Raw genomic sequence first — 24,950 nt, 5'->3', positions numbered from 1 at the left:
TGCTTTAAATTCTGTTATTCAAGCCACACAAGAATGATGACCTAGATGAGCAGCTGCAAAACATAGAGTAGTATGGATCTGTTTTCGATGCTCAGTATCTCAGGCCACCAGCCATCTTAAGTTGCTCAGAGGGTGATAACCTTCTCTGCACCATTTGCTGATTGCTCTTCATGTCCTTATGAAGCATATGTGAAAACCCCGAGTGGTCTATTTTAAATAATTTAAGATTCATTATATAGAAGATGGGGAAATATATTTCATGTGAAACTGCCAAGGTGTTAAACTTATGCAGTATGTCATAGATTTTTCCACAGCTGTCTATAGTTTGCCAGGTTTACTCAAAATATTTTTTCTTTATTCCTTTCAATATTTCAGTGAGACGAAAAGATCAGTACAGAAGCATTCTTAATTTTCTGCAGGTACCATGGACCCTGGACATTTTATAGGTTGAGTTTTACTATTTTGGGTTAGGATTACTATTTTAGATTGGATCTTGCTATTTTGTAGAGTAGTAATAATATTACTGTATTGAATAAATAGTGTAAAATAAGTTTTGTGACAGAATTCAGCAGATAGGTACAGTTCTTGTCAGTGGCTGGAAATGGAGCAAGGTCCCTGGGGAAGTGGATGTGGCATTAAGCCATCTGTAGTTCAAGAAGCATTTGAGCAACACTCTCAGTAATATAATTTGAATTTTGGGAGATCCCTTCTTGAGCTATGTATTTGTCTCAGTGATCCTTGTAAGTGTCTTCCAACTCGGGATATTCTATGATCTGTACTTAACCAGAAGCTATCAATTGTGCCCAAATAAGATGGGAGTGCCTGGCCAGGCAATAGCTCTTGCTGCCTTCCAGAATTGTGAACACTCTGGTCACAAAGTTATCAGTTCTATAAATCTGAAGCATCAGACCAGGATGTTTAAGCTTATACCAGGAGTGAAGCTTGAAATGCATATGAAATGATCTTTTTATTCCCTTTATGTTTGCTGAGAGCCCAGCTGATGAACTACGTGGCAGTGAACACAAATGCTTCAAAAAAAAAACCTCATTAGATTGAGTGGGCTGGAAGATAAGAACATGTAATTAAAAAACTTGAAAAAAAAAAAAAAAAGGTAAAAAATTCTTTCAATTATTTCTCATAGATATCAGAAGTTCCGTAAGGGATGGCTGAAAAGAATTAAGCTTGTTCAGTATAGCTGAGAGAAAACAGAAAAGGAAATAAGTAGTAGGTCATATGCAAAATAATCGGAATAAATCAAAGACAAATGTTATCAATTGCCTTTCCTTCAGTTTAGGGAAAAGATAAAGTTGTAGCAGCTTTAAATTTCATCAACAGAATCTTATGTTAATACCATGACACCTTGCAAAATTTTCTTTCTAAATATAGTAAAATACTGGCATGTAGAGATTTTGTAGAATCTACTCTTTGAAGACTCTTGAAAGTATGATAGAAAGGCATTTGTCAGGAGTAGCTGAAGAAGCGCTGATTATGCTTCAAGTCAGAATAATAAAATACACACTGAGATTACTTTTTTTGTGGTTCTCTTTTGCCTGTTTGAGCAGTAACATTAATTGCAAGGCTATGTAACTGTGACCACAGTTCTCAAGGAGGAAAAAATCAGTTTGATAAACAACCTGAGTGTATTAGTGCATTTTTGTTTGCAAGCAGTTCCTTACTGACATCAGTGTTATTAAGAACTACTGATACTTACTTGGGTCCTATTTGTCATTTTAACATTAAGCTTCTGCTTCTTCTGGTTAGTAACTTTAGGTTATCCTAAAAGCTGTCATCTAATCGTAGCTTTATTTGTAAGACACATGTGGCTTTATTTTAACTTTTCTTTAAAAATGTTTTTTTTTTTTTTTTTAAAGACAATTGCTGATCAGAGCATTACTTTTCCTTTAAAAATGTGCATTTATATTGGTCATGCCAATCTGCAGCTGTAAGTTTTATGCTATCTTTGAATTTTATTCGTTTTTGTTTGTTTGTTTGTATGTTTGTTTTTAATGAATCGGGTTTTTATCTGTATGTCTTTATCTGCTGTTATGATATTTTATTATATTTGAAATTGCTATGTACTACCACAGACATTTCTGGAGAAGGAGATGGAACTAAAATAAATCACTTATTTGCATGACCTTTTAAACTGGGGGGAGTATAGAATGAGTACTATTTTTATTCCAGCTAAAACAGTTCAGACTTTAAGTTTTTGTATGAAAAAAATGTGTTGATCTTAATTCTTGTTCAGGGTAAGCATTCATTAACAGAACTGCAGTTGTGGAAGATGTGAAACTGAGAGCTGTCTGACTGTAGGAATTACATACCCACAAAAACTTCATTGTTTATGTATTGCTTTATAGAAGGTTGAAAAATCAGAAGATTTTAATATCAGAAGTATTTGTTACGTGATACACATATCTTCCAGAATATCTGAAATTTGATTTACTTTCTTGGCACAATTATTCCTAGGAGAGGGAGACTGAGCTGAGGAAGACCTGTTTGAAGAATTCTCTTCTGGGTAAAACTTTAAATCTTGAAGAGAAAACTAGTTGGAAAACAGAGAGAATGCAAAGTTTTGTGCATTGGAGAATAAAATGGATATTATGAAAGAAAAGATTTTAGAGATCTTGACTTAGATTTGTAATTCATTTCATATCAGGGAAGGTTGCTTTTCATTCTTTTGCTTAAACTATGAAGTTTTGTTGTTTGCTTTGTAGATAATAGTTTCTTAAACTTCAGTCAGTTGTATTAAATTTATAGAAAATTTGAACTCTACAAGGTTTTTGTATATCTCTTACGATTTTATAAAAGGATGAAGAGTGAAAGCATAGGAGTCCTAGCTGTATTAGTAACTGAATGAGATTGCACTTTATGTGAATCCCAATGAGGAATGTTATTAAAATTTGGAAATAGCAAAATGCATTAGTGGACTCATTTTTCATAGCCAGACTTTTCTGTGATGATAATATAAATGGAATTCCCCAAGGAAAACTGCGTTTGAGATTCAGAAGCATACTGTTCTCTTGCCTTCGAAGCTTCTCTAAGTTGCTGAAATAGCATGCTTTACAATACTTAACTTTCTCATCTTCTGGGATGCTCTTGGAACCACGATAATGTATCTTTATAGTCTAATACACAGTAGGTCCTGGTTGATAATGATTATTGACAAGTTGAAGGCTGATACAGAATTCATATATGCTAATGGACAAAAATAGCCATAAATCAATCTTCTCAAAAAAACAAAAAAAAAATCAAATAATTTTAAATAAGTCATCTGCATGGCTCCTGAAAGTGTAACTGTATTCATACAGAGTGTCTTGATTGAGAACAAACGCCTCATTAATCTTAAATGCTTCAGCTAAAGAAAGCTAGTGAAGTCAGGATGAATAATGACTGGCATTATGGAGAATGCAACGTAGTGTACAATGTGCAAGGATGTAGTCATCTAGGAGCTATAGTACGTAAACATAAGTACTTTTATTATTTAGAGGACAAAAGGATTTTGGACAGGAAAGAGAAAGATACGAGTAAGTGAGGAAGTGAGCTCCACTGTCTTACTTCATAGTAACTTCATCTTTAATAGCACAACTGGGGAAAATGGCGTAAATTTTCACAGATTATTTTAACCTTTTATAGTACTACAGGAATAATGCAGCATCTAAATTGGTCAGTTGGCACTGATTTCAAGAACTGTATGTATTTCAAAGATCCTTTGCTGAGTGGTAAGTGTTAAACAGTGTAGTGTATTTTTCTTTTTTTTTTTTTCCTGCAGATTAAGCTTTCTAGTGCTTTATATTTCTAATGCTTATATTCAGTCTTTTGATTTGTATGTGTTTTGTGGCTAAAGTACATTGGCTGACAGATTTTTTCTTTATTTTTTGCAAGGCATTTGAAAAGTAGCACATAAGCGCATTCTTCATTGAAGCCCAGAAACTACCCTGTTTCACCCCACTAAAAATAATGATTTTGAATAGTCTTTTTATAGTCATGCCCTTCTCACTGGTACAATGTCAGCATTTCTATTATAAACTCCTGTTTTCACAGCCTGATAACTGCCAAGATAACTCACTACATTTGAGTTGGCATAAAGTGTTTTAATTTTCAGACTGATTTTGTTAGCAAGCTTTAAAGCATTTTGATGTTGTTGATAAAGAGAAAGTTCTGGACTGAGTGTAAAGAACTGCTTTTAGCAAAAAAAAGACTGATTTCCTGCATTTTCCTTTTTAGAAAAGTAATGCTAGATTTTACCAATCTATCTATCTATCTAGTTACCTGTCTCCTTCCCAACCTTCTCTGCAAGAAGATGACTTACTTGGAGAAACACAAATGCTATTGCTAACTTATTTAGCTAATTATTCTAATCAGAGATGGAAAGTATCAAATTTCTGGTTTTGGTATTAGTCTCTTACCAGAACATGCATTGCTTATAAGAAACTCTTTGACACAGTGTATTTTAGAAGGTTGGTAAACACTGAGTTTTTGTGGTGCTGTCATAGAAAACGAATCTGGGCAATATCTTTGCAATCTCAGATGCAAAATCTGTTTAGACCTTCAGATCACAGGATGGTTAGGGTTTATGGGAACCTGTGCAGATTATCAGTTTCAACCCAGTGCTAATGCAAACTAGCCCACAGTAAGTGGGAGGAAGACTCAGTTACCTCTGTGGGCAAAATCATTCCAGTGCTTCATAACTCATACAGTAAGGAATTACTTCTTGAAGTTCCCTTCTTTGCTGGCTTGCCACTGATAATCGTGTGAAAAGTCCTGGTTGCCTTGAGCATCTGTGTATTTCCTAGATTCATAAAATAATTTAGATTTAGGTTGAATGGAAATTTATAGGTCTCCTGCTTCCAAGCCCCTTACCATGGATAGGGACATTTTACGCTAGATCAAGTTGTTCAAAGCCCTGTCCAACCTGAAGCTGAACACTTCCTGGGATGGGGCATCCACAGCTTCTCAGAGCAACCTGTTCAGTGTCTCACCAACCTTTTAGTAAAGTATATTTTCCTAACTTCTGATCTGTATCTCCCCTTTTTTAATTTGGAAACATTCCCCTGTGTCTTGTAATTACCAGACTGTTTAGAAGTTGCTCTATATCATTTTTACAAGTTCTCATTAGGTCCTAGAAGGCTGTAATGAGATTTCTTTCTCTTCTCCAACCTGAACAAGACCAGCTGTCTCAATCTGTCTTCATGCAAGAGGTGCTCCAGCCCTCTGATCAGCTTTGTAGCCCTCCTCTGGACCTGCTCCAACAGCTCCACATCTTGCTTGTGCTGAGGAGCCCAGTAAAACTTTTATGGGCAGGGAGAAGGATAGAAATAGCAAGTAGCAGAATATCCCGCTCTGCACAGTGGTGCTGATTTCTTGAAAAAACAGTTTTTCATCTACTGATGTTTAGATTTTAATATTTACCATTGTTTCCAAATACTGTCTTACAGAAATGAGAATAATCCTGTACATATTTTTATCAGTAGAAATGCTGTCATTCCATTTTTGTTTGTGTGTTTGCAAAAGTTTCAGTGTGATGGTTATTTCTGCAGTCTCATTCTTTTGAGGGAAAATAATTACTTTTGTCTATGGTACCCTTGATTCTTAGTATTTATTTGTTTGTTTGTTTGTTTGTTTATTTAAAACATACCTATGTCTGTCCTTTAGACTTCTTTTCAAAGGTGAGAATGTCTATAATCAACTGCTTGGAAACAGTTGAATGTTGGAGAAGGTGTTTCCTATAAGGCCACCTAACATTCTCCATGTCATACCCTCTATGTTTTTGATTTCAGATGTGCATGCTGTGATGAGAAATGGCACTATTTAGGGCAACGTGGAAAGATTAAAATACTTGGAAGTGGACAGTTTCTGAAAATAGCATTTGCAAATGTGTTAAGAGAAACACTGTCTCTTTTTTTTAATTACAAAATTGTAGATACCAAAATAAATTAGATAGGGACATCAGATAAGTGAGGAGACAGCAATGCCAGCTGAATTAGTGCTATTCAGAGATGTCATGCTGGACATTGCAGGGCAGTTAGAGAAGGTGAAACACTTAGGGCATTTCTTATTCAAAGGCTGCTCTTGAAAAAGCCAACCAGAACATGCTGAGGAACACAAAATTTGTTTCTCAACCTTAACCATAGAAATTGTATCTATGTCACTTGGCTGTGGCAGAGTTCAAGATTAGAGACCAGTTTTAAGTAGTTATAATTTTCTACCAACGAGCTTGTAAATATGACTAATAAGTCAGCATTTCTTTAACAGTTTTACAGCAGAACACCCTTAAAAATGAAAACAATAGTTCTGATTTCTCACTAGAAATATTTAGAACTGTTAGACGCTAATCACAGTCGAAACAAGCATAGGAACATAGTTGAGATAAAAATACACTATTTTATGAATTGGATAAATAGTGTCCTGTTCACTGAAGCAGTGCTGAAAACATAAACGTCTTCATTGCTTCAGTCTACCACACCAAATGTATACGTATCATAAACATCATAGATGGTTTGGGTTGGAAGGGACCTTTAAGATCATCTATTTCCAACACCCCTGCACTAGGCAGGGACACCTCCCTGTAGAACAGGCTGCTCAAAGCCCCATCCAGCCTGGCTTTGAGTGCTTCCAGGGAAGTGGCATCCACAACTTCACTGGGCAGCTTGTCCCAGTGTCTTCAACAAGGCCAAAGGTGAATACCTTGGGAAGAATGTAAAACTTAGGTAAGCATTCCCTAATCCTCTCCCAGTCTATAACAATATGCAAATAAGGAACTGCCGTAGACAAGGGCAGCGTCTGTCTGTTTGCTCAATAGAAGGTGGCCATTGATGAATTTTTTTATGAACTTCCTGTTTAAATGGTGTAAACTTCTAGCATCCATATGTGGCAAACTTAAATCACATTTTGTGAAGAATCTTTTTTTTTTTTTTTTTTTGGTCTGTCTAGGATTAGTTGTCCTTTGAGAGCAACCACCTGGTTTTTGTATTGGTCTACTTAGTGAAGTCTTTTTCCAAACCACTCATAATTTTATTGGCATTTCTCAGACTCCACACTGTCTTTTCTTTCCTGGCCTGAACATCCACCAGTCTGGTTAATTATCTCATAGTTACCACTTGTTGCAGGTAGTGCTAACTGAATAGAAAGAGTGGATTTTTATTTTTATTTTTTTTTTAAATTGAGGCCCATAAGGTAAGAATAGGTAGAATGAACAAGATTTTGTTCAATTATTGAGATATTCTTGAAAACAGGATGCAGCTGAATAGGGAAGAGTTCAAGATGCTGAAGCTAGAGTACAGACACAGGAATATGAAGCAGTCATACCAGTTACTGCTATAGGAATGTTTCTGAGGGTTGTGGTGCATGCAGTTGTTACTGTTCATAGAGATGTGGTATGCAGGTAGAATCTGCTATAATGAATTAACACAGAATTGGCTAATCCTACTCTGCCTGACGTTGTAGATTATTTGCTCTCTTTGCATTTTAGAGGAGAAAATGTGACCTTAAATGAAGATAACGAGTAAAAAATTAGTGATAGTTTAACTTAGTAAGAAGCTGCAGATGGAAACAGGCAAAAATTAGAGGAACAATCTGTTTCTCATGTTTATCATGCAGAAAGCAAAAAGCAAAAAAAGCTTAAATGACAGCAGAGAAGCTTCAGGTTAACTGCTGGCAGGAATGTGAAAGGGCTGGAAAAGATTGTTAGATTATGGAGACTTTATCACCAAATTTTTTTAAGGATTTGGAAAAATGTCAGACAAAATTAATTAGAAATAATATATGTTTTATTTATACAGTTTTTATCCACCCACACATATATATTTCCTTGAACTGAGTAAACATTATTCCTTGGAGATGCCATTGTAATTTACAGGGTTGCAGAAGAAAAAAGAGAGCAGTTTAACAAGAAAGAGGATCAAGAGGAGCAATGTTCATAGTTGTCCATAGGAATAACCATTATTTGACTTTTACTTTCCCTCACCCATGGCTTGACTGGATTCTGTCTCCTTGCTGTGTCAAACTGCTTCCTATTCACACAGAATGGTACTGCTGATGAAGTAAGCAAACATGGAGTGTGTGAAAGCATTTCCTGAGAGTGTTGCAGTCATTATGACTTTAAATTTTGAGCGCAAAGAGCATGCAAACACAACCAAATGCATTCACTTTAAAGTATAAATAAGTGTGAACAGACTTCTTTGTTGTTGTTGTGTTCATCCATGCAATAATAATTAGTATGCAGCTATGCTTGAATAATGGCGCATCATTCCAATGAAGATGTTCCATCTTTTGGATGTATGTACCAAAGAGAGTATGGTTAATTCACATTGACTTTTGCTGTGTTTTATAGCAGTGGCTGAAACAGAGAAATGGAAAATAGACTAGATTAGGAATGGTGGTTGCAAAATTCACTGTTTAATTGTAAATAAGGAAAACTGTGCAGTCCATAACCTATGAATGTGATTGTTATGAAAAAATGCATTGTTTCCACTAAAAGTCTAAAAGATGAAGTAAACATTAGTGTAATAAAGATCGTGAATTATATGGGAATGGCTTAGTTTATGCAGCTATTGGAAAAGAGTGTTTTTTTTTATAATTCTAGAATGTGATGGTGATTTTTAAGCATGTGAACAATAAAAAGAATTCTAAGGTTTAATTTAGATAAGTGTGAAGTAACGTGTGTAGGAAAATATTATTTAATGCAAATACATATGACATAAAATTACTTGCTTAAAAGATTTGCAAAGGAGTAGTGAATAATGTGATGCTACAGTGAGGCTGTACATTGAAGTATGTTGCTTATCCTGAATTGTATACACAGTGAACACTCATTCTTTCTGTATGAGGACAGGACTCATAAATGCTAATGTATGTCTGATCTCACAGCTGTCCATAGCAAGCACATCTTTACCAGAAATGTTAGTACTTCTGATAACTGCTTCCCCTGTATTTTCATTGTTTTCAGTATGCCAAAACTGGAGGTAAAGTAGTGGTCGTGTTGCACAGATGTAACACAATACTTTGCAAAGCTAGGATGATACGAAATCTAATAGGCTTTACTTCTGGGCCTGTCCACAGGTTTACTATAAACACTGATGACATTTTCAAGTTCCTATAGTTGGTATCTACCACAGAATGACCCATTTGGTTATTGCCCACCATTGCTGCCTATGCACTGAAGACTTGTATATGTGGATTTCAGTTCCTACCGGCCCTGCATAGGAAAAAAATTGTCAAGCTTCAGGCTGCCACTGGGAATACATAAAGCAACTTTCTCTCTTTTTTATTTTTTTATTTTTTCCCTTTCAACCTAGTATGAAAGCTCTGTGCTATACTGGATAAGAATTATGAATTACAGTGTATAATTCAAATTCTTTATATTGTGTCTAAGAGACAGGAAAACAGAAATTTGTTTCTAGTATCTTATTACTATTTTAGCGTAATCTATTTCTAAAATCATTTTATGGCCTTGGATTTTTTCTGTAGTTGCATTAAGAAACTGCACATCAAATGATCAGATTAAGGTTTTCCTTAAAAATATCTATTAGAAGCAGGAAAGATTCATTTTCACTCTAGTACTGAATTTCAATGTAGGCTAGAATAAAAAATAAAATAAAATCTCACAAAATAGAGGCTCTATTTTATTTTGCCGAACAAGAGTAATCTTTTTTATGGCAAATATCAAAAATTAATAAATTTAATTAATTAAAAACAAATTAATTAATTTGTGCATTAATTATAAACAAAACAAACAACAACAATTACAACAAAAAAGAGAGAATCCACAAGTGAGTGATCTGCTGAACTTTCAGTTTGAAGGGAAATAAGGAAGTAGTTCCCCACAAATTTTTCAATTGAATCAGAGTCATATTCTTTTCAAGTGTCTGCAGATGTTATTCAGCCCCTGCACTGTAAGCTTCCTAATCCTGCAGAACTGCAGGAATTTACCTATTCTTGAATTAATGTTCAATTTTAAGTATTTTCTATGCTGCTTGGTTCATTCAGTTGGTTTCTTGTGAGCTTGCCAATCTAATTTTAATGTTCTCATCTTGCATCTCACTGTCATGTTTAAAACTAAAGCATTCTATTGGTCAGTAGCTCATAAAAATGGTTGGCATGCTCTGCATATTAAGATCAATGTTAATAGCAGAAAAGATTACCCATTTCCTCATGGAGTTTAAAATGAATCAAAGGAAGAGACTGACCTTTCCTTCGCTGCTTTGTAAGAAAGGATCTAAAGAGAAACCATGTGGAAGAGGCTGCAGTGCTATAGGATTAGCTGTAATTGTGTCCCATTTAGCTTCTGTCTGGTTTTGGTAGGAGGAGATTTCATTAGATGAAGTGTGAGAACCCCACAAAGATACAGCTGATTGAGTAAAAGTGTTGGTTTTACAAGGATCAGTTTTACTTACTCTCCAACAGCCAAATGGAAAAGTCCTGTGGATTTTTAGTATAATCCTATTGACTTGTTTGCTGATTGAGTCTCTGTAAAATTACAGACAGTAAATTCGGAAAAACCCACTCAGTTCTGCAGGAGCAGCCCCTTTATGGCCATTTCTCCTCTCTTTGTGCAGAAACTACCTGTTTCTGCTCCTTTGCATGCCAGAAAGGATTATTATTCTAAGCCCTTAGATTTTTGGATTTAAGAGTTCCGGCAAAGTAGAACGTGGAGTAAGTGGGGTTCACTCCTAGGTCTCTTGTGTTTAAAGCAGTGAACCTCATGTCTCTGCACCTCTGTAATAGCATTAACTACATTAAAATAGCACTGTATAAAAAGAAGTATTACTCTGTGATATTGGTAGGTAAGGCAACATGTTATTTGCTTAAATTGCAAAGAAAATTCATTAGTTGCAAGGAAGTACTTTGTTGTTAGGGTAAGTCTTTCTCAAGAGAAAGTATCCAACACAGAATGTCTTTCATTATTTGAGTTGAATCAATGGCTTATGAGACAGTGCTTTCTTCCTAACTTTTATTTAGCCAATTATGTGTCATTTTATTGTGTTTTACCATAGTAGGTTTCATGGCAGTTTTAGCCTTTCTGTTGCAGTACTAGCTGAATGCTTTCTCATTTGGTATTGCCTTCAAAGGGGTTCTGTAACTTTATTCAAGAGTAATATTTAAAACTTATTTTTCTTCAGCTCTTTTGAATTGTCAGTCTTTTTGTCATTATATTCTTTTTTTTTTTTTTTTTTTTTTCCTGTAAGGCAATGCAATGCTTCTAAGTGGCAGGTTGTATGCCAGTACTGAACTATATTAGCAATTTACATGTACTTAAGATCAGCTGAATAAGACTGCTTTGTAACCAGTCAATAAAGCTCACTTGTTTCTACACTATTTTTATTTTTAGGAATGTTGTCTCTGCAATTTGAGAGGCGGTGCATTAAAACAAACTACTGACAAGAAGTAAGTAATATATTCTTTGAGATTGCACATTTTTGTTTAAGATTTTTTCCTAACACATTCCTATGTACTCAGCATTTGTGATCTTAATTACTTGACAGTGTGCCTTTAAGATGAATCTTTGCAGAATTAAATTTACTCCTCCTGAAATGTGTCATTGGCATTTTGTGAAATAGTTAGATGCTAAAATGTGTATTTGTTTTAGTATTTGCACACGCTTCCTTGTTTCAGATTCTATTCTGCTTGTTGTTGTGTAAAGAAAGCAAATGAGAGCTCATTTGTCATTGTTTGCATGAGAAAATCTTATCAAACAGTGAAGTGTATTTTATTCTTTAGCCCTGAAAATTTGTTATTACAGAATTTATACAGAATCTTTGAACTTCTCCTAGAAACAATATTTTAAATTAATTAATCTTAATCACAGAATCATAGAATCACCAAGGTTGGAAAAGACCTACAAGATCATCCAGACCAACCATCCACCTATTACCAATAGTTCTCACTAAACCACGTCTCTCAACACAACATCCAAGTGTTCCTTGAGCACCTCCAGGGTCGGTGACTCCTCCACATGGGCACCCCTTCCACTGCCTGACCACCCTTTCAGAGAAGTAATATTTCCTAACGTCCAGCCTGAATCTCCCCTGGCGCAGCTTGAAGCCATTCCCTCTGGTCCTATCACCAGTTACACGAGAGAAGAGGCTGACCCCCAGCTCACCACAACCTCCCTTCAGGTAGTTACAGAGAGCAGTAAGGTCTCCCCTGAGCTTCCTCTTCTCCAGACTGAACAACCCCACCTCCTTCAGCCACTCCTCATAAGGCCTGTGCTCCAGACCCCTCACCAGCTTTGATGCCCTTCTCTGAACCTGCTGCAGGGGCTCAATGTCTTTTTTGCAGTGAGGGGCCCAGAACTGGGCACAGTATTCGAGGTGTGGCCTCACCAGAGCTGAGTACAGGGGGACAATCACTTCCCTGTTCCTGCTGGCAACGCTGTTTCTGATGCAAGCCAGGATGCCTTCTTGGTCACCTGGGAACACTGCTAGCTCATGTTCAGCCGAGCATCAATCAGTACCCCCAGGTCCATTTCCTCTACAGTCTTCCAGCCACTCTGCCCCAAGCCTGTAGCGTTGCCTGGGGTTGTTGTGGCCAAAATGCATGACCCAGCATTTGAACTTGTTGAACCTCATCCCATTGGCTTCAGCCCAGCTATCCAACCTGTCCCAGCAAGTATCAGGGTGATTGAGTCCCCTATGAGAACTGGTGCCTGTGATTGTGAGTCTACTTTCATCAATTTCCTCCTCCTAGTGAGGAGGCTTTAATACACACCCACAAATGTGTAACCTATATTAGCCTTTCTCTTAGTTCTCACCTGTAAGCTCTCTCTTCACTCATCATTCATCCCTGGGCAGAGGTCAGTACATCCAGTTTTCTCCCACACAAAGTGCAGCTCCATAGCATCATCTTGCTTGTCTATTTTTACCAAAAATACATACTCATCCATGAATGTGTTCCTGTCATGCGAACTGTCTCACCATGTCTCCATGATCTCAGTAAGATCATGGTCCTCTGACTGTACACCAATCCCTAATTCTTCCTGTTACTTGCAATGTTATGTCCATTGGTATAGAGTCACTTTAAAGAAGAAAAGGGAACAGGATTTATATTTCCTTAGGGTGATGCAAGAGGGTCATAGAATGATAGAATCTTAGAATGGCCTGGCTTGAAAAGGACCACAATGATCATCTAGTTTCAACCCCTCTGCAATGCTGCTATGTGCAGAGTCACCAACCACTAGACCAGGCTGCCCAGAGCCACATCCAGCCTGGCTTTGAATGCCTCCAGGGATGGGGCATCCACAACCTCCTTGGGCAACCTGTTCCAGTGCATCACCACCTTCTGTGTGAAAAACTTCCTCCTGAAATCTAACTTAAACCTCCCCTGCTTCAGTTCAAGACCATTCCCCCTTGTCCTATCACTGTCCACCCTTGTAAACAGCCGTTCCCCCTCCTGTTTATAAGCTCCCTTCAAGAACTGGAAGGCCACAGTGAGGTCTCCACGGAGTGTTCTCTTCTCCAGCCTAAACAATCGCCGTTCCTGCAACCTTTCTTCACAGGATAGGTGCTCCAGCCCTCTGATCATCTTAGTGGCCCTCCTCTGGACCCGCTTCAAGAGCTCCACTTTCTTCCTGTGCTGGGGGCCCCAGACCTGGACACAGCACTCCAGATGGGGCTTCACAAGAGCTGAGTAGAGGGGGGCAATCACCTCCTTCTCCCTGCTGGCCACCCCTTTTTTAATGCAGCCCAGGATATAGTTGGTCTTCCAGACTGCAAACACACACTGATAGCTCATGTCCAGCTTCTCGTCCACCAGGACCCCCATGTCCTTTTCCGCAGGGCTGCTCTTAAGGGGCTCTTCTCCCAGTTTGTATAAAATACGTGGGATTGCCCTGATCCAAGTGCAGCACCCTGCCCTGACCCTCATTAAGTTTTCATGGGCCCACTTTTCCTGCCAGTTCAGGTCCCTCTGGATGGCTTCCCTTTCCTCCAGTATGTTGACCGTACTCTTCAGCTTGGTGTCATCTGCAAACTTGCTGAGGGTGCACTCAATGCCATTGTCTTTGTCACTGATAAAGATGTTGAAGAGCACTGGTCTCAAGACTGACCCCTGAGGGACAGCGCTTGTGACCGGTCTCCACCCTAAAGATCCCCCTGAGGCGGCTGGTCTTCTGGCTTATGCGATGGAAGGCAGCTAAAGAACATTTGTCACTTTTCTGGTTGGCCTGCTTGTTTCACCAGTTAATTCAATGGCATGAGCATTTCCATTTTGGACACCATACCCCAAGCCCTTCAGTTTTAAAGCCCACCTCAATAAGTTTGCCAGCCTGCTGCTGAAGATAGGCCTGCCTTTTCTACACAGACATATCCCGTCTGTCCATAACATGTTGTGATCCTCATAGAAATTCCCATCGTCATGAAAACTGAAAGGATTGTGTCAGCACCAGCCATATAGCTAGGAATTTGTACAGGCATAATATGTCTATTTCTGGCTGCCCTCTTTCCTCCAGCTGGCAAAATTGAAAAGATAACCTGGGCATCAGTCTTTTTCACTTGCACTCCCATGGCTTTATAGTATTTTTTAATTTTGCCCATATTCCAGCTTGCAGCGTCATTCATGCCCACAAGAAAAAGGAGCAGCAAATAATAGTCCATGCTCTAGACAAACTATTGCACTCTCTTTTCAGTATCTCATATCTTGGCTCCTGAGAGACAGAAAACCAATCAAGACTCCCTGTCAGGCTGACAGAAGGGACCCTTAGTGCCTTTTAAGGAAGAGTCACCAACTACAAGCACTCAGTGTGGTCCTCTGTAAGCTGTTGATATGACTTCTCCTTGCAGACCTTGGTAATGAGTTTGCACGAGCTTAGCATCTGCTTTTAGCTACTAAGAGAAGGTGGAGGCTGAAGTGGAGCCCTGCTTTTGTGCATCAGCAGGGACTAACGTGCCTCCTTCTCAGTATTATCCAGTCCTGGAATATGGTCCTTAAACAAGCTCTCTCTTTCTCTCTCTCTCAGCATCTCTAATGCTGTGCAGCCTTTTAACTGTTTCTTGCAACTCAGCCACTAGATAAAAGATCATCCTTGGGCAGGTACTTACCTTAACACCAGAAGAAGGTTCAAAGCACTTGGTGCAACCAACTACTTTAACCTAAGTCTCCTTTCTCACTCGTTCTTTCTGGCAGGATATATCAGGTATCTCTGAGGATTTTCTTGCAGGTGCACTGATTTTAATCCTCAAATGAATGCCCACCTTCATACTCACAGAAATCAGGAGCACTTCCCTGGTTGTGAATCTGCATGCAAGGTACAGAACCCTGCCTGAGTGAACTGCAGCAACAGAGTGCTGTTCCTAGATGAGAAGAAAGTGTTCTGCATTTTCTCTTTTCTACATGTTCTACCTGCACAAACTTCCATGCCACACCATGCCCTTACTGATTTTCCATGCCCTGGTCACCATGCTCCTGGTCACTCTAACTCCCTAGGGGCTGTCTCTGTATGTGAGGAGGGTTGCACCATCCTCACTGATGTTTCTCATCAGTGCATCTCCTTTCCTGCTCAGGTAGGGCTGGGGCTCCTATCTCTCCCTATGCTTCTGTCGTTGTGGTTTTTGCCATGGTTCTGCCTTGCTGGAAGGATTCTCCCAGCTGCCTCCATTCTGGAGCTGATCCTGTCAAAGTTATCGACATTATCCTTATCCTAAAACCAACACACAGCAATATAATATCTACTAAGAAGAAAGTTTCCTGTATGCCATCTGAAACTGGGACAGTAAGCTAAACAGATAAAATAGGAAGTGGTGCATTTTATTATTATTTTTAATCCCAGTATTGGAACAGTCTTCATGTATTTTGGGTCTTCAATGAATCTGTTGTTGAGTTCTTGTAGTAACTTAGCAATATCATGTAAACCTCTTTCTTTTACCCTTAGAACTGCAGCATGATTGTTTAGCAGTGTGATCATTCCACTTATCAGGCCAGAATTTGTCAGTGATATGCAATATTTTTTTTTAGTTTTGTAAATAGTTGGGTGAGGAGAAGGTTGTATGTGAAATTTGTGGATCAGATCTTAACTTCAACAAACGTTAATTCTGTTGACATATTAATGAAGATTTTGACCAACACTTGCCAATGCTCAGTACTCAGCTGCCTTTTAGATCTGTTTTTAACTCTCCAAAATAGTTGTTTGCTACCTACTTTTTCTAACTCGAGAAAAAGGAAATTACATCAAAATAGAATTTATGATGTCCTTCTGATATTTGGAGCTATTGGATTGCATCTTTGAAAACAGAGAAATCTTTGTTGTAGGTCAATTAAAATATTTTAGAAATAGGTTATAAGATTTAGCCACAGGAATAAAAACCACCACAGGGATCTGCAGAAAGTGTCTTCCTCTTCATAATTATACCTGAAGTCTTCAGTTTTGCATTACATCCCTCTGGGTTTCTATTACAGATTTCTGAAATAAGTGCTCTGTAAAAGTAGTTAACTTCTTGTTTTTCTGTTTCAATAACACATTGCACATGCTATACAGTGTTTAGTTTTCACTTGTTCTCAGTATTCCATCTATCTTTGAGCATTATCTCCTATTTTGAACTTCTGAAAGTTTTCAGAAGTGTGTTCCAATTACTATTTTGTTTTCTCCACCAAATATAAAATCCAACTTTGATTCTGAGATATTTTCTGTGTACTGAGATTCCTTCCTCTCAAGTGAACACAGCAATTATTTCAAGTCTTATTAGGCTGAGAGAAGTCAGAGTGTAAACGCTTGTGTTAAGGTTTATTGAAGAAACATTTTATTTATAGCATTTCTGTCCACATAAAGCTTAGATGGTAAGATACCTGTTATTAAGAGTGCAATTTTGCAGGCAGGCATCAATGGAAGTAAAATGTTATTAAAAGAAAAAAAAGTATATATGCCCTTTTAAAGCGTGTAAACAGCAAAAAGAGCGCTGTAAGTAACATTGTTCTGCTACTTGATGATATTCACAAATTGGGATGGACAAAATTGAGACTTTTATGCCTTCTTTGCCTCTGACTTCAACACTAGTGATGTGTACTACAGGTCCTACGAGGTAGAGGATTGTGACTTCTCTAACAACAAACTCCCAGCCAACCCAAATTTGTGCAAGATTTTCTTCTGGATACATGTAACTCTTTTGGGCCTGAAAGAATTGATCTCAGAGAGCTGGCTGAAGTCACCATCAGCTCTTCTAGCTGTTTTTAAATGGTGTGGGAAATATGGAGAGGTCCCAGTAGATTGGAAGCTGGCAAATGTTATGAACATACTAGTTTTCAAGAAGAGTAAAAAGGAGAACCCTATAATTACAGACCTGTCAGTCTCACTAAAATTACGGAAATTATTCTGTGAGTTATTGAAAAACACCTGAAAGACAATTGGAGAGTTACGGAATGGCTTGGATTGAAAGCCACCTTAAATATCATCTACTTCCACCCCCTCTGGCATGAACAGGCTTGCCACCTGCTAGATCATGTTGCCCAGGGCGAATTCAACCTGAACATGGATACTTCCAGGGATGGGGCATCCATTGCATACAAAGCTTCTCTGTGCAACCTGTGTCAGTGCCTCACCATCTTCTCAGTAAAAAATTTCTTTATAACATCTATCTGAATCTCCCCTTTTAGTTAAGAACCATTCCTTCCTTGCCCTATCTCTATCAGATCTTGTAAAAAGTCAGTCTCTTTCTTTTTCACATTTAAGTGTTAGAAGGTATCAGTGAGGTCTCCCCTGCAATTTTTTTTTCTCCCTGAGCCTAGCTCCCTCAGCTTTTGCCTTTCTAAGGGGGATGCTCGAGCCTCCAATCATCTTCATGATTCCAGCCTCCTCTGAATCCACTCCAACAGCTCTGCATCCTTCCTTTACTGGGTGAAGCAGACCTGGATACAGGACACCAAATGGGGCCTCAGAAAGGCAGAGCAGAAGGGGAAGGTCACTGTCCTCATCCTGTTGGCATCCCCTTTTTTGATGCACCAGAGGATACAGTTGGTCTTCCAGGTTGCAAACGCACACTGCTGGCTTACTTCCAAGTTTTCATACATTAGGACTCCAAAGTCTTTCTCGGCAGAGCAGCTCTCAATAAGTTCTTCTCCCAGTCTATACTATTGTCTGGGATTGCCCTAACAGTGATAGAGATACTATGTCACTGGTTCCGAGCCAACACAAGTTCATGAGGGTTTTGTCTTTGTTAATTAAATGGTCTTAATTTTATTTTATAATAAGGTTGCCCATCAGGTTGATCTAGGGAATCCAGTAGATGTGAACTTCTTGGATTTCAGGAAAGTTTTCTGTACTGTCTCCCTTAGTATCCTCCCAGAGAAAATGTTGAGTACACATCTAGAAAAAAACAAAATGTTATGAGTGAAAATTGGCCTGCAGGTTGAGCTTGAAGCATTAATGGGCTCAAAGCATTATGAGGTCATGTTGTGAGGCTGATGGCCAGCCACTAATAGTGCTCCCGAGGCTCTGTTTGAGGACCAGTTTTTTTCAGTGTTTTTCTACTTTATGAATACAAGTCTCAAATGTATACTAAGTAAGTTTGTGGACAATGCTAAATTGAAAGTTGACTCCCTCAAGGGTAAAGAGCCCTTGCCGAGGGATTTTGACATATTTCAGTACTGGACAATCACCAAGCAAATGAAATTTAGAAACAGCAAGTGCTCGATTCTGCCCCCCCAGGTCACAGCAACCTTGGATATAGACTGGGAGGTTAGAGGCAGGAAGGCAGGCCCCTGGAAAGGGATTTGGGGGTTCTAGTTGACAGCAACATGAATATGAGTCAGCAGTGTGCTCTGGCAGCATAAGGGCCAGCTGTACTCTGGGAGTGCATCAGGCCCAGCACTGCCAGAGGTGGAGAGGAGGGGTTGTCTTGCTCTACTCTGCTCTGCAGTCTTCACTCTGAGCACTGTGTGCAGTTCTGGGCACCACTACGTGAGGAGGACATAAAACTATTAGAGAGCTTCCATGGGAGGGATATGAACATGGTGAATGGTCTAAGAGGGCAAGACATATAAGAAGTGGCTGAGGTCCCTGGGTTTGTTCAGCTTGGAGCAAAGGAGGCTGGGGTGAGGCCTCATGGTGACTGCAGCTCTCATGAGGGAAGCAGAAGGGCAGCGCTGAGTTCTGTTCTCTGGTGACAGTGACGGGGCCCAAGGGAATGACATGGAGCTGTCATGGAGGGTGAGGGAGTGTTAGGAAAAAGTTCTTCACCGGGACATGGTGGGCATGGAACATGGATGGTCTGTGTGGAGTGAGAAGTTGGAGTCAGTGTGCCTTGTGAGACCCTTAACTTGATATATTTTATGATTCTGTGAAAATACTGTAGGTGAAAAATTGCTTATTAATAAAACAGCCTGGCCTATGCGTGTGCTTGGATAGAACACCTACAAAGGTATTGCACTTAAAGAATACAATATGAAAAGTATTTAAATTTTTTTTTCTGAATAGAAATTTACAGTCTGAAATGATGTTTACAGAAGTGTTAGTGTTGTAAATTGTGTTAACTTGTTTCAAAGAAGTCTTCTGAAATCCTAGAAGGCAAATGTCTGGATGTGGTTGTCTTGTAAAACAGAAACAACTAATTGCAGGTAATGAAACATCACTTGTATTCGTGTGGGGTTTTTCTAGTAGTATTCTTGACCTGCCACTTTTCACAGGTGGGCTCATGTAATGTGTGCAATTGCTGTTCCAGAAGTCAGATTTGGTAATGTCACAGAACGTACACCGATAGACACTAGCAGAATACCTTTACAAAGATTAAAATTGGTGAGTACTACATTCATATATACTTTACGTATTCTTTGCTATTAAGATATTCCAATATTTTGAAATGTATTCAAAATCTGAATTTTAATTATTATTGCCAATTACGGAGAATTAAACTATGTTTAAGGTTAGAAGTATGTAACTGAGGCTTTACTGATATTAACCTGTTACTTTTTACAAATAATGGTAATTCATTAACATCATTTACAGTCTCTGGTATTTCTTTAAAAAAGTTTGAATCTGTCCTCCCCCAGATGAATAACAGAAAACTTGACCAGTATCAACCGTGACAGTTCAGCTTCTGGATTTCTACTGACAATGAAAGCACTGAAACCTAGACTATGAATATCACATAGTACATATTTGTGAGATCTTTTTATTATGTATTTTTGCCTCGAGGAACAATTTGTTGAGGTAAAAAGTTGTATGATCTGGTTGTCATGCAGTATCTCTACCATCTGGATATTGAAAAGCATGCATAAAACAGATCACACATTATATTGAATTGAAAAACACAAAACCCTTTCCTAAGGAATTCTGAAAGCTGTTGTAAAAAAAAAATATAAGTATATCCACTGCTAACATTCTGGAAGGTTGATTTACAAAACTGGGGGACATATTCAAGAGCAAGTTAGGATAATGTTCCTTGCTATGTTACAAAGAAAATTAGTAAATTTGACAGAGTTTGCATCACTATGATATCATCTTCTGCAAAAAGATGGCTTATGGACAACTAGAATGATGTAAGGAAATGATGTCATCAAATTTCTGCACCTGCTTCGTGCTTTTTCAGAAATATTTCTTGATTTACCTGACCATAAACTAATTACTTGTACAGTTTACATAATATTCCTGAATGCTATTTTAGGATTTGTCTAGTTTAATGTCTTCTGTGTAACAGAGGAATGGAGTGAGTGTTTTTTCATCATCCTTCCCTTTAATTTTGTTTCTCATAACTTCAAAATCTTGAATTTTTTAGTTTCTTTAATAACATACATGCAAATTCTCTCTGTGACAGAAGATATCTTAGGATCTTGTTTGAACAGGCAGTGTCTTCTCAAATTGTTTGTGACAGCCCAAGATCTTTCCTCATCTGAAAATATAACCAGTAGAAGCACTGAGAATTGATTCAAGGTTTTTATATGTTTTGAGGATCATAAACAGTCACAGACAATTGTCTGTTTGGAAGTGATTGATCCAGATGTTGAAACCACAAAAATATGTAGTTTACCCAGTACTGAAATTCCTCCTTTTATGAGATGTCCATTCCTTGAACTGTACAAAAGTAATAGAAGCATTCTGGAGAAGGCTTGAATTAATTTTAAATTATTTGATATAAAGGTATGGAATCAGAATGCACAAAATTTGTGAAGTTGTGCGATTTACAATTTCTAGGTCATTTCTGCTGATTACAAGGCAATTATGTTAATCAGTTATTTATAACTGGCAACTTTGTTTTTCCTGCAGTTGGTAAAAAATTGGTTGAAATTGGTTGCAGTCGTGGTTTTTTCAGTTCTTGAAGCCTCTTTCAGAATAAAATGACATTGATATGCTATGGATTGTCTATAGCTACACATACCCTTTCCATCTCAAGCAAGTTCCTGATTATTTAGAAATACAGTGCTTGCTTTTAAGTAAGAATTTATGTATTTGATTGAAATTAATATTCTGATGAAGAAACTCATTTAGATGCAGAAAAATCAGTGGTGGGGTGCTTTATAATAGCCATCTATGTACTACTGCCCCAGGTAGTGAGTGGATGGCTTTACTGTGAAGAAAGGAAGCACTGTAATCTTGGATTGGCTCATTAAACCTTACTTTTCCAAGACGTCATTTTAGACATTGAATTTATAATGAAATAGCTAGGCTTGTTCTAATTTAAGGGAAGTATGCAGTTTGACAATCTCTCAAAGGCCCTATCGTGATATAATGTCAGTAAATCTATAAATTGCTGTTCTGTGGTTAAAGGAGTAGATAAAAATCTGCTCTGAAAAACACCAGTAGCCTGTCTGTTTTTAGGTTACAGTGTATTTCTACTACATGGTAGTTTTTTTTTATTTTTTTTTAATAATAGGTATTTGGTGGAATTGCATGGCTATTTAATATTTTCTCAAAATATTTTAAAGCCCCATGTGTTAGATATTTTCTGTAAATTATTTTAAGTCCTTAAACATGAGCTTCGTATTTCTCTGCTACTGTCAGTAATACTGAATAAGTCAAATGTCATCATTGTGTTAGTCTTCTTAACTATTGATTCTGCAGAATAACATTCATACTCTCATGCCCACTGACTTCAGAGTCCTTGCCTTGGAGAACCCTAAGCATGGTGTTATGGTAGCTCTCAGAATCTGTAAGCAATCGATTCAGGCCAGTTTTGCCTTTTAAAATTGCAAGGCTTGCCAGTAACACTCTTCAGCAGCCAATTCCTTTTCCATTTCTGTCCAATTTTTTAGGTTATGGGTATGCTTTTTCATCATTATCCACCATTCAGCACTATTGTTTTGTACTTCTTTTGCTCATATTGAGTACTCATAAGTAATATATGTTTTAAAAACTACATTTTGGGGACTATCTTTAAAATATTATTCATATTAAAGCCTGGGATAGCTAATAGTTAACAGTTGGTCCTATTATGTTTAGTTGCTGTCCAATATGTTTTGTTGCTTTATTTATATGCACAGAAAACAACAGAAAACAAGTACAGAAGGATATAGTACATTCTGGGGTGTAGCCAAACAAGATCTAGATGTAACAATGTGAGAATGAATAGTTCTAATTGTTTTAAATGTTGTAAATATTTATCTGTCTGCTTCCTTCTGTATCCTTTCCTCCATTCCCTCATTACTTTCCCTTTTCTCTCCTTCCTCTCTCTCTTTTTCTCTGAAATGATAAGAAAAGCAAATAAGCAGAGCATCTATTGTTTTCAGAAATCTGTAGAGACTGGGCTGACATTTTCTTTAATGTAGCATCTACAAAAGAATATAAAAGGAAATAAAAAGTCAGTGTTTGCTTTTTGACAAATTAAAGAACATCTGTGCAAATGGGAACATATTGGTAGGTTATTTTTATTGCCTAGTTGATATGTGTAGTGATTGCTGTTAAATAGTTTTAATTCACTAGACATTTTTGGGTTGAAATCAATGTGTTTTCTGTAAGTCTTTCTATTGTTAAATATCATATATTAATTTATTTCAGAGTCAATTCCATTTTTGCGTTTTGCATACAGTAGTTCATAGGTACAACATTGTTTTATAAAACAATTTAATGTTTGCAAATTTTTCTTTTCATAGAATGCCAAAATGTTTTTATATTTACCTGTTTTTTTAGTGGGTTATATGTCATGTTCTGTCATTGTTAAAAATTCATGACACACAAAGTGTTCATGAAATACTAAATCCCTTGAAAATGATTCTTTTGTCAATGAAAATAGTCTTAAATCAGTACTGATAGAAGATTTTGTTGTTGTGTTTTTCATTAAGAAAAAAAAAATGGTACATACATGGTGTGTTAAGATAAAACAAGTTGTCTCACGCCTTGTAGTTTTGAGCTGTATTTCCATGATATTGATGTTATCTAGCTAACTTTAATGTGGAAGCAAGGCCTTCCACTCGACTTCATTGTAGAGAGAAACCCACGAGGATGCTGTCTTCTCTTTATTTTCCTCTAGTAGTAACTTTTCTCTGTTTTTGAAACTTTGTGAATGGGAAAATGAGATTATCCTGATCTCTTTTGACAGTCAGGTCTGGGTATTCAGTCTAGACTGTCATATCCAACAGGCATTTTGAGTTCCATTAACTGTGTAAAATTAAAATTTGTGATTATTTAACTAGAAAGCAAGTATTTTGGATTTAAAATTCAGACTCTTACACTCAAGTTCTAAGATGAAATGGCTGGAAGACATACCTCACCACAACATAATTTTTAAAACATCGTATGGAAATTGCTCTGCAAAGACTTTGAATCAAAGAATCATGTAGGTTGGAAAAGACCTTCAAGAACATCAGGTTCTACTGTCAATGTTTCCTACCAAGTCCCCAGCACTAAGCCGTGTCCCTTAGTGCCATGTCTGTATGTGTCTTAAATATCTGCAGGTATGGCAGCTCCACTGCTTCCAAGGCAGACTGTTCTGATGCTTGACCGCTCTCTCTGTGAAGAGAGTCCCATCTAAATCTCTTTTGGCATGATTTGAGACCATTTCCTCATGTCCTACCACTTGTCAACTGCGAAAATTAACTGACAGCTTCCTCACTGCTACCTTCTTTCAGGTAGTTGCGGAGACCTCCAGAAGTTCCCTCTGCTGCTTCTTGTAACTTTTGTTTTCTAGTACTTTTTCCAGCTTTAAGTCTTCTCTGCACAAGCTAGAGCAACTCAGTAACCTTCTTGTAGTGAAGGACCCCAAACTGAACACAGTGTTCAAAATGTAGTCTCACCTTTGCCAAATACAGAGGGACAATCATCTGTCCAGTCCTGCTGATCATACTATTTCTTCTGCAGACCAGAATGCATTGGCCTTCTTGGTCATCTGAACACAGTGCTGGCTCATGTTCAAGTGGCTGCCAGTCAACATCTCCAGGTCCTTTTCTGCTGGGCAGATTTCCAGCCACTCTTACCCCAGCCTGTAACATTTGTGGGGTTGTTGTGACTCAGGTGCAGGACCCACCACTTGGCCTTATGTGACTGGACTCAGCCCATTGATTCAGCTGACTCACAGTCTTGTGCAGAGCTTTCCTATTCTCAAACAGATCAACAGTTCTATCTAGCTTGGTATTTTTTGTGAGCTTTCTGACGATGTACTCAATCCCTGTCCAGATCACTGATAAAAATGGTAACCAAAACTGGCCCTGGCACTGAGCTCCTGGAAACATCACTGGTGTTCAGCTGCTGACTGGTTTGAACTCCCTAAACAATGGCTCTTACAGCCAGTCCACCCAGCTAGCTCTTCACCCAGCAAACCATACACATCTAAGCCATAAGTAGCCAGTTTCTCTAAAAGAATGCTGTGGGAAAAGTGTCAAAAACATTATTAAAATCTATGTATAAAATGTCTGAGGCCTTTTTCTCACCTACTACTCTGGTCATCTTGTTATGCAAGGAGATCAGGTTAGTCATAAATGCATACTGGCTGCTGCTGATCACTGTCACATATGTGACAGTCTTACTTGAATGATTTCTATTCCAGTTGTGTCCCCATTGTAACAGCAGATATACAAGCAAATTTAAGGGGAGGAAATAC

At 37.9% G+C, this 24,950-nt stretch overlaps 1 protein-coding gene across 4 annotated transcripts in view; it reads left to right on the top strand.

Annotated features, from left to right (window-relative positions):
• KDM4C (lysine demethylase 4C) overlaps positions 1 to 24,950 on the top strand; it is a 301,499-nt gene that overhangs the window by 208,617 nt on the left and 67,932 nt on the right. For all 4 annotated transcript variants that reach the window (XM_090131682.1, XM_031606168.2, XM_090131683.1 and 1 more), the window contains 2 exons: positions 11,330 to 11,385; positions 19,609 to 19,717. In XM_090131682.1, the coding sequence (XP_089987808.1) occupies positions 11,330 to 11,385; positions 19,609 to 19,717 (165 nt within the window). The remainder of the gene's footprint in view (positions 1 to 11,329; positions 11,386 to 19,608; positions 19,718 to 24,950) is intronic.

The sequence above is a fragment of the Phasianus colchicus genome, chromosome Z, assembly GCF_987193195.1.
Source record: "Phasianus colchicus chromosome Z, bPhaCol1.hap1.1, whole genome shotgun sequence".
Taxonomy (NCBI): Eukaryota; Metazoa; Chordata; class Aves; order Galliformes; family Phasianidae; genus Phasianus; species Phasianus colchicus.
This window is presented reverse-complemented; position numbering and strand designations above follow the sequence as displayed.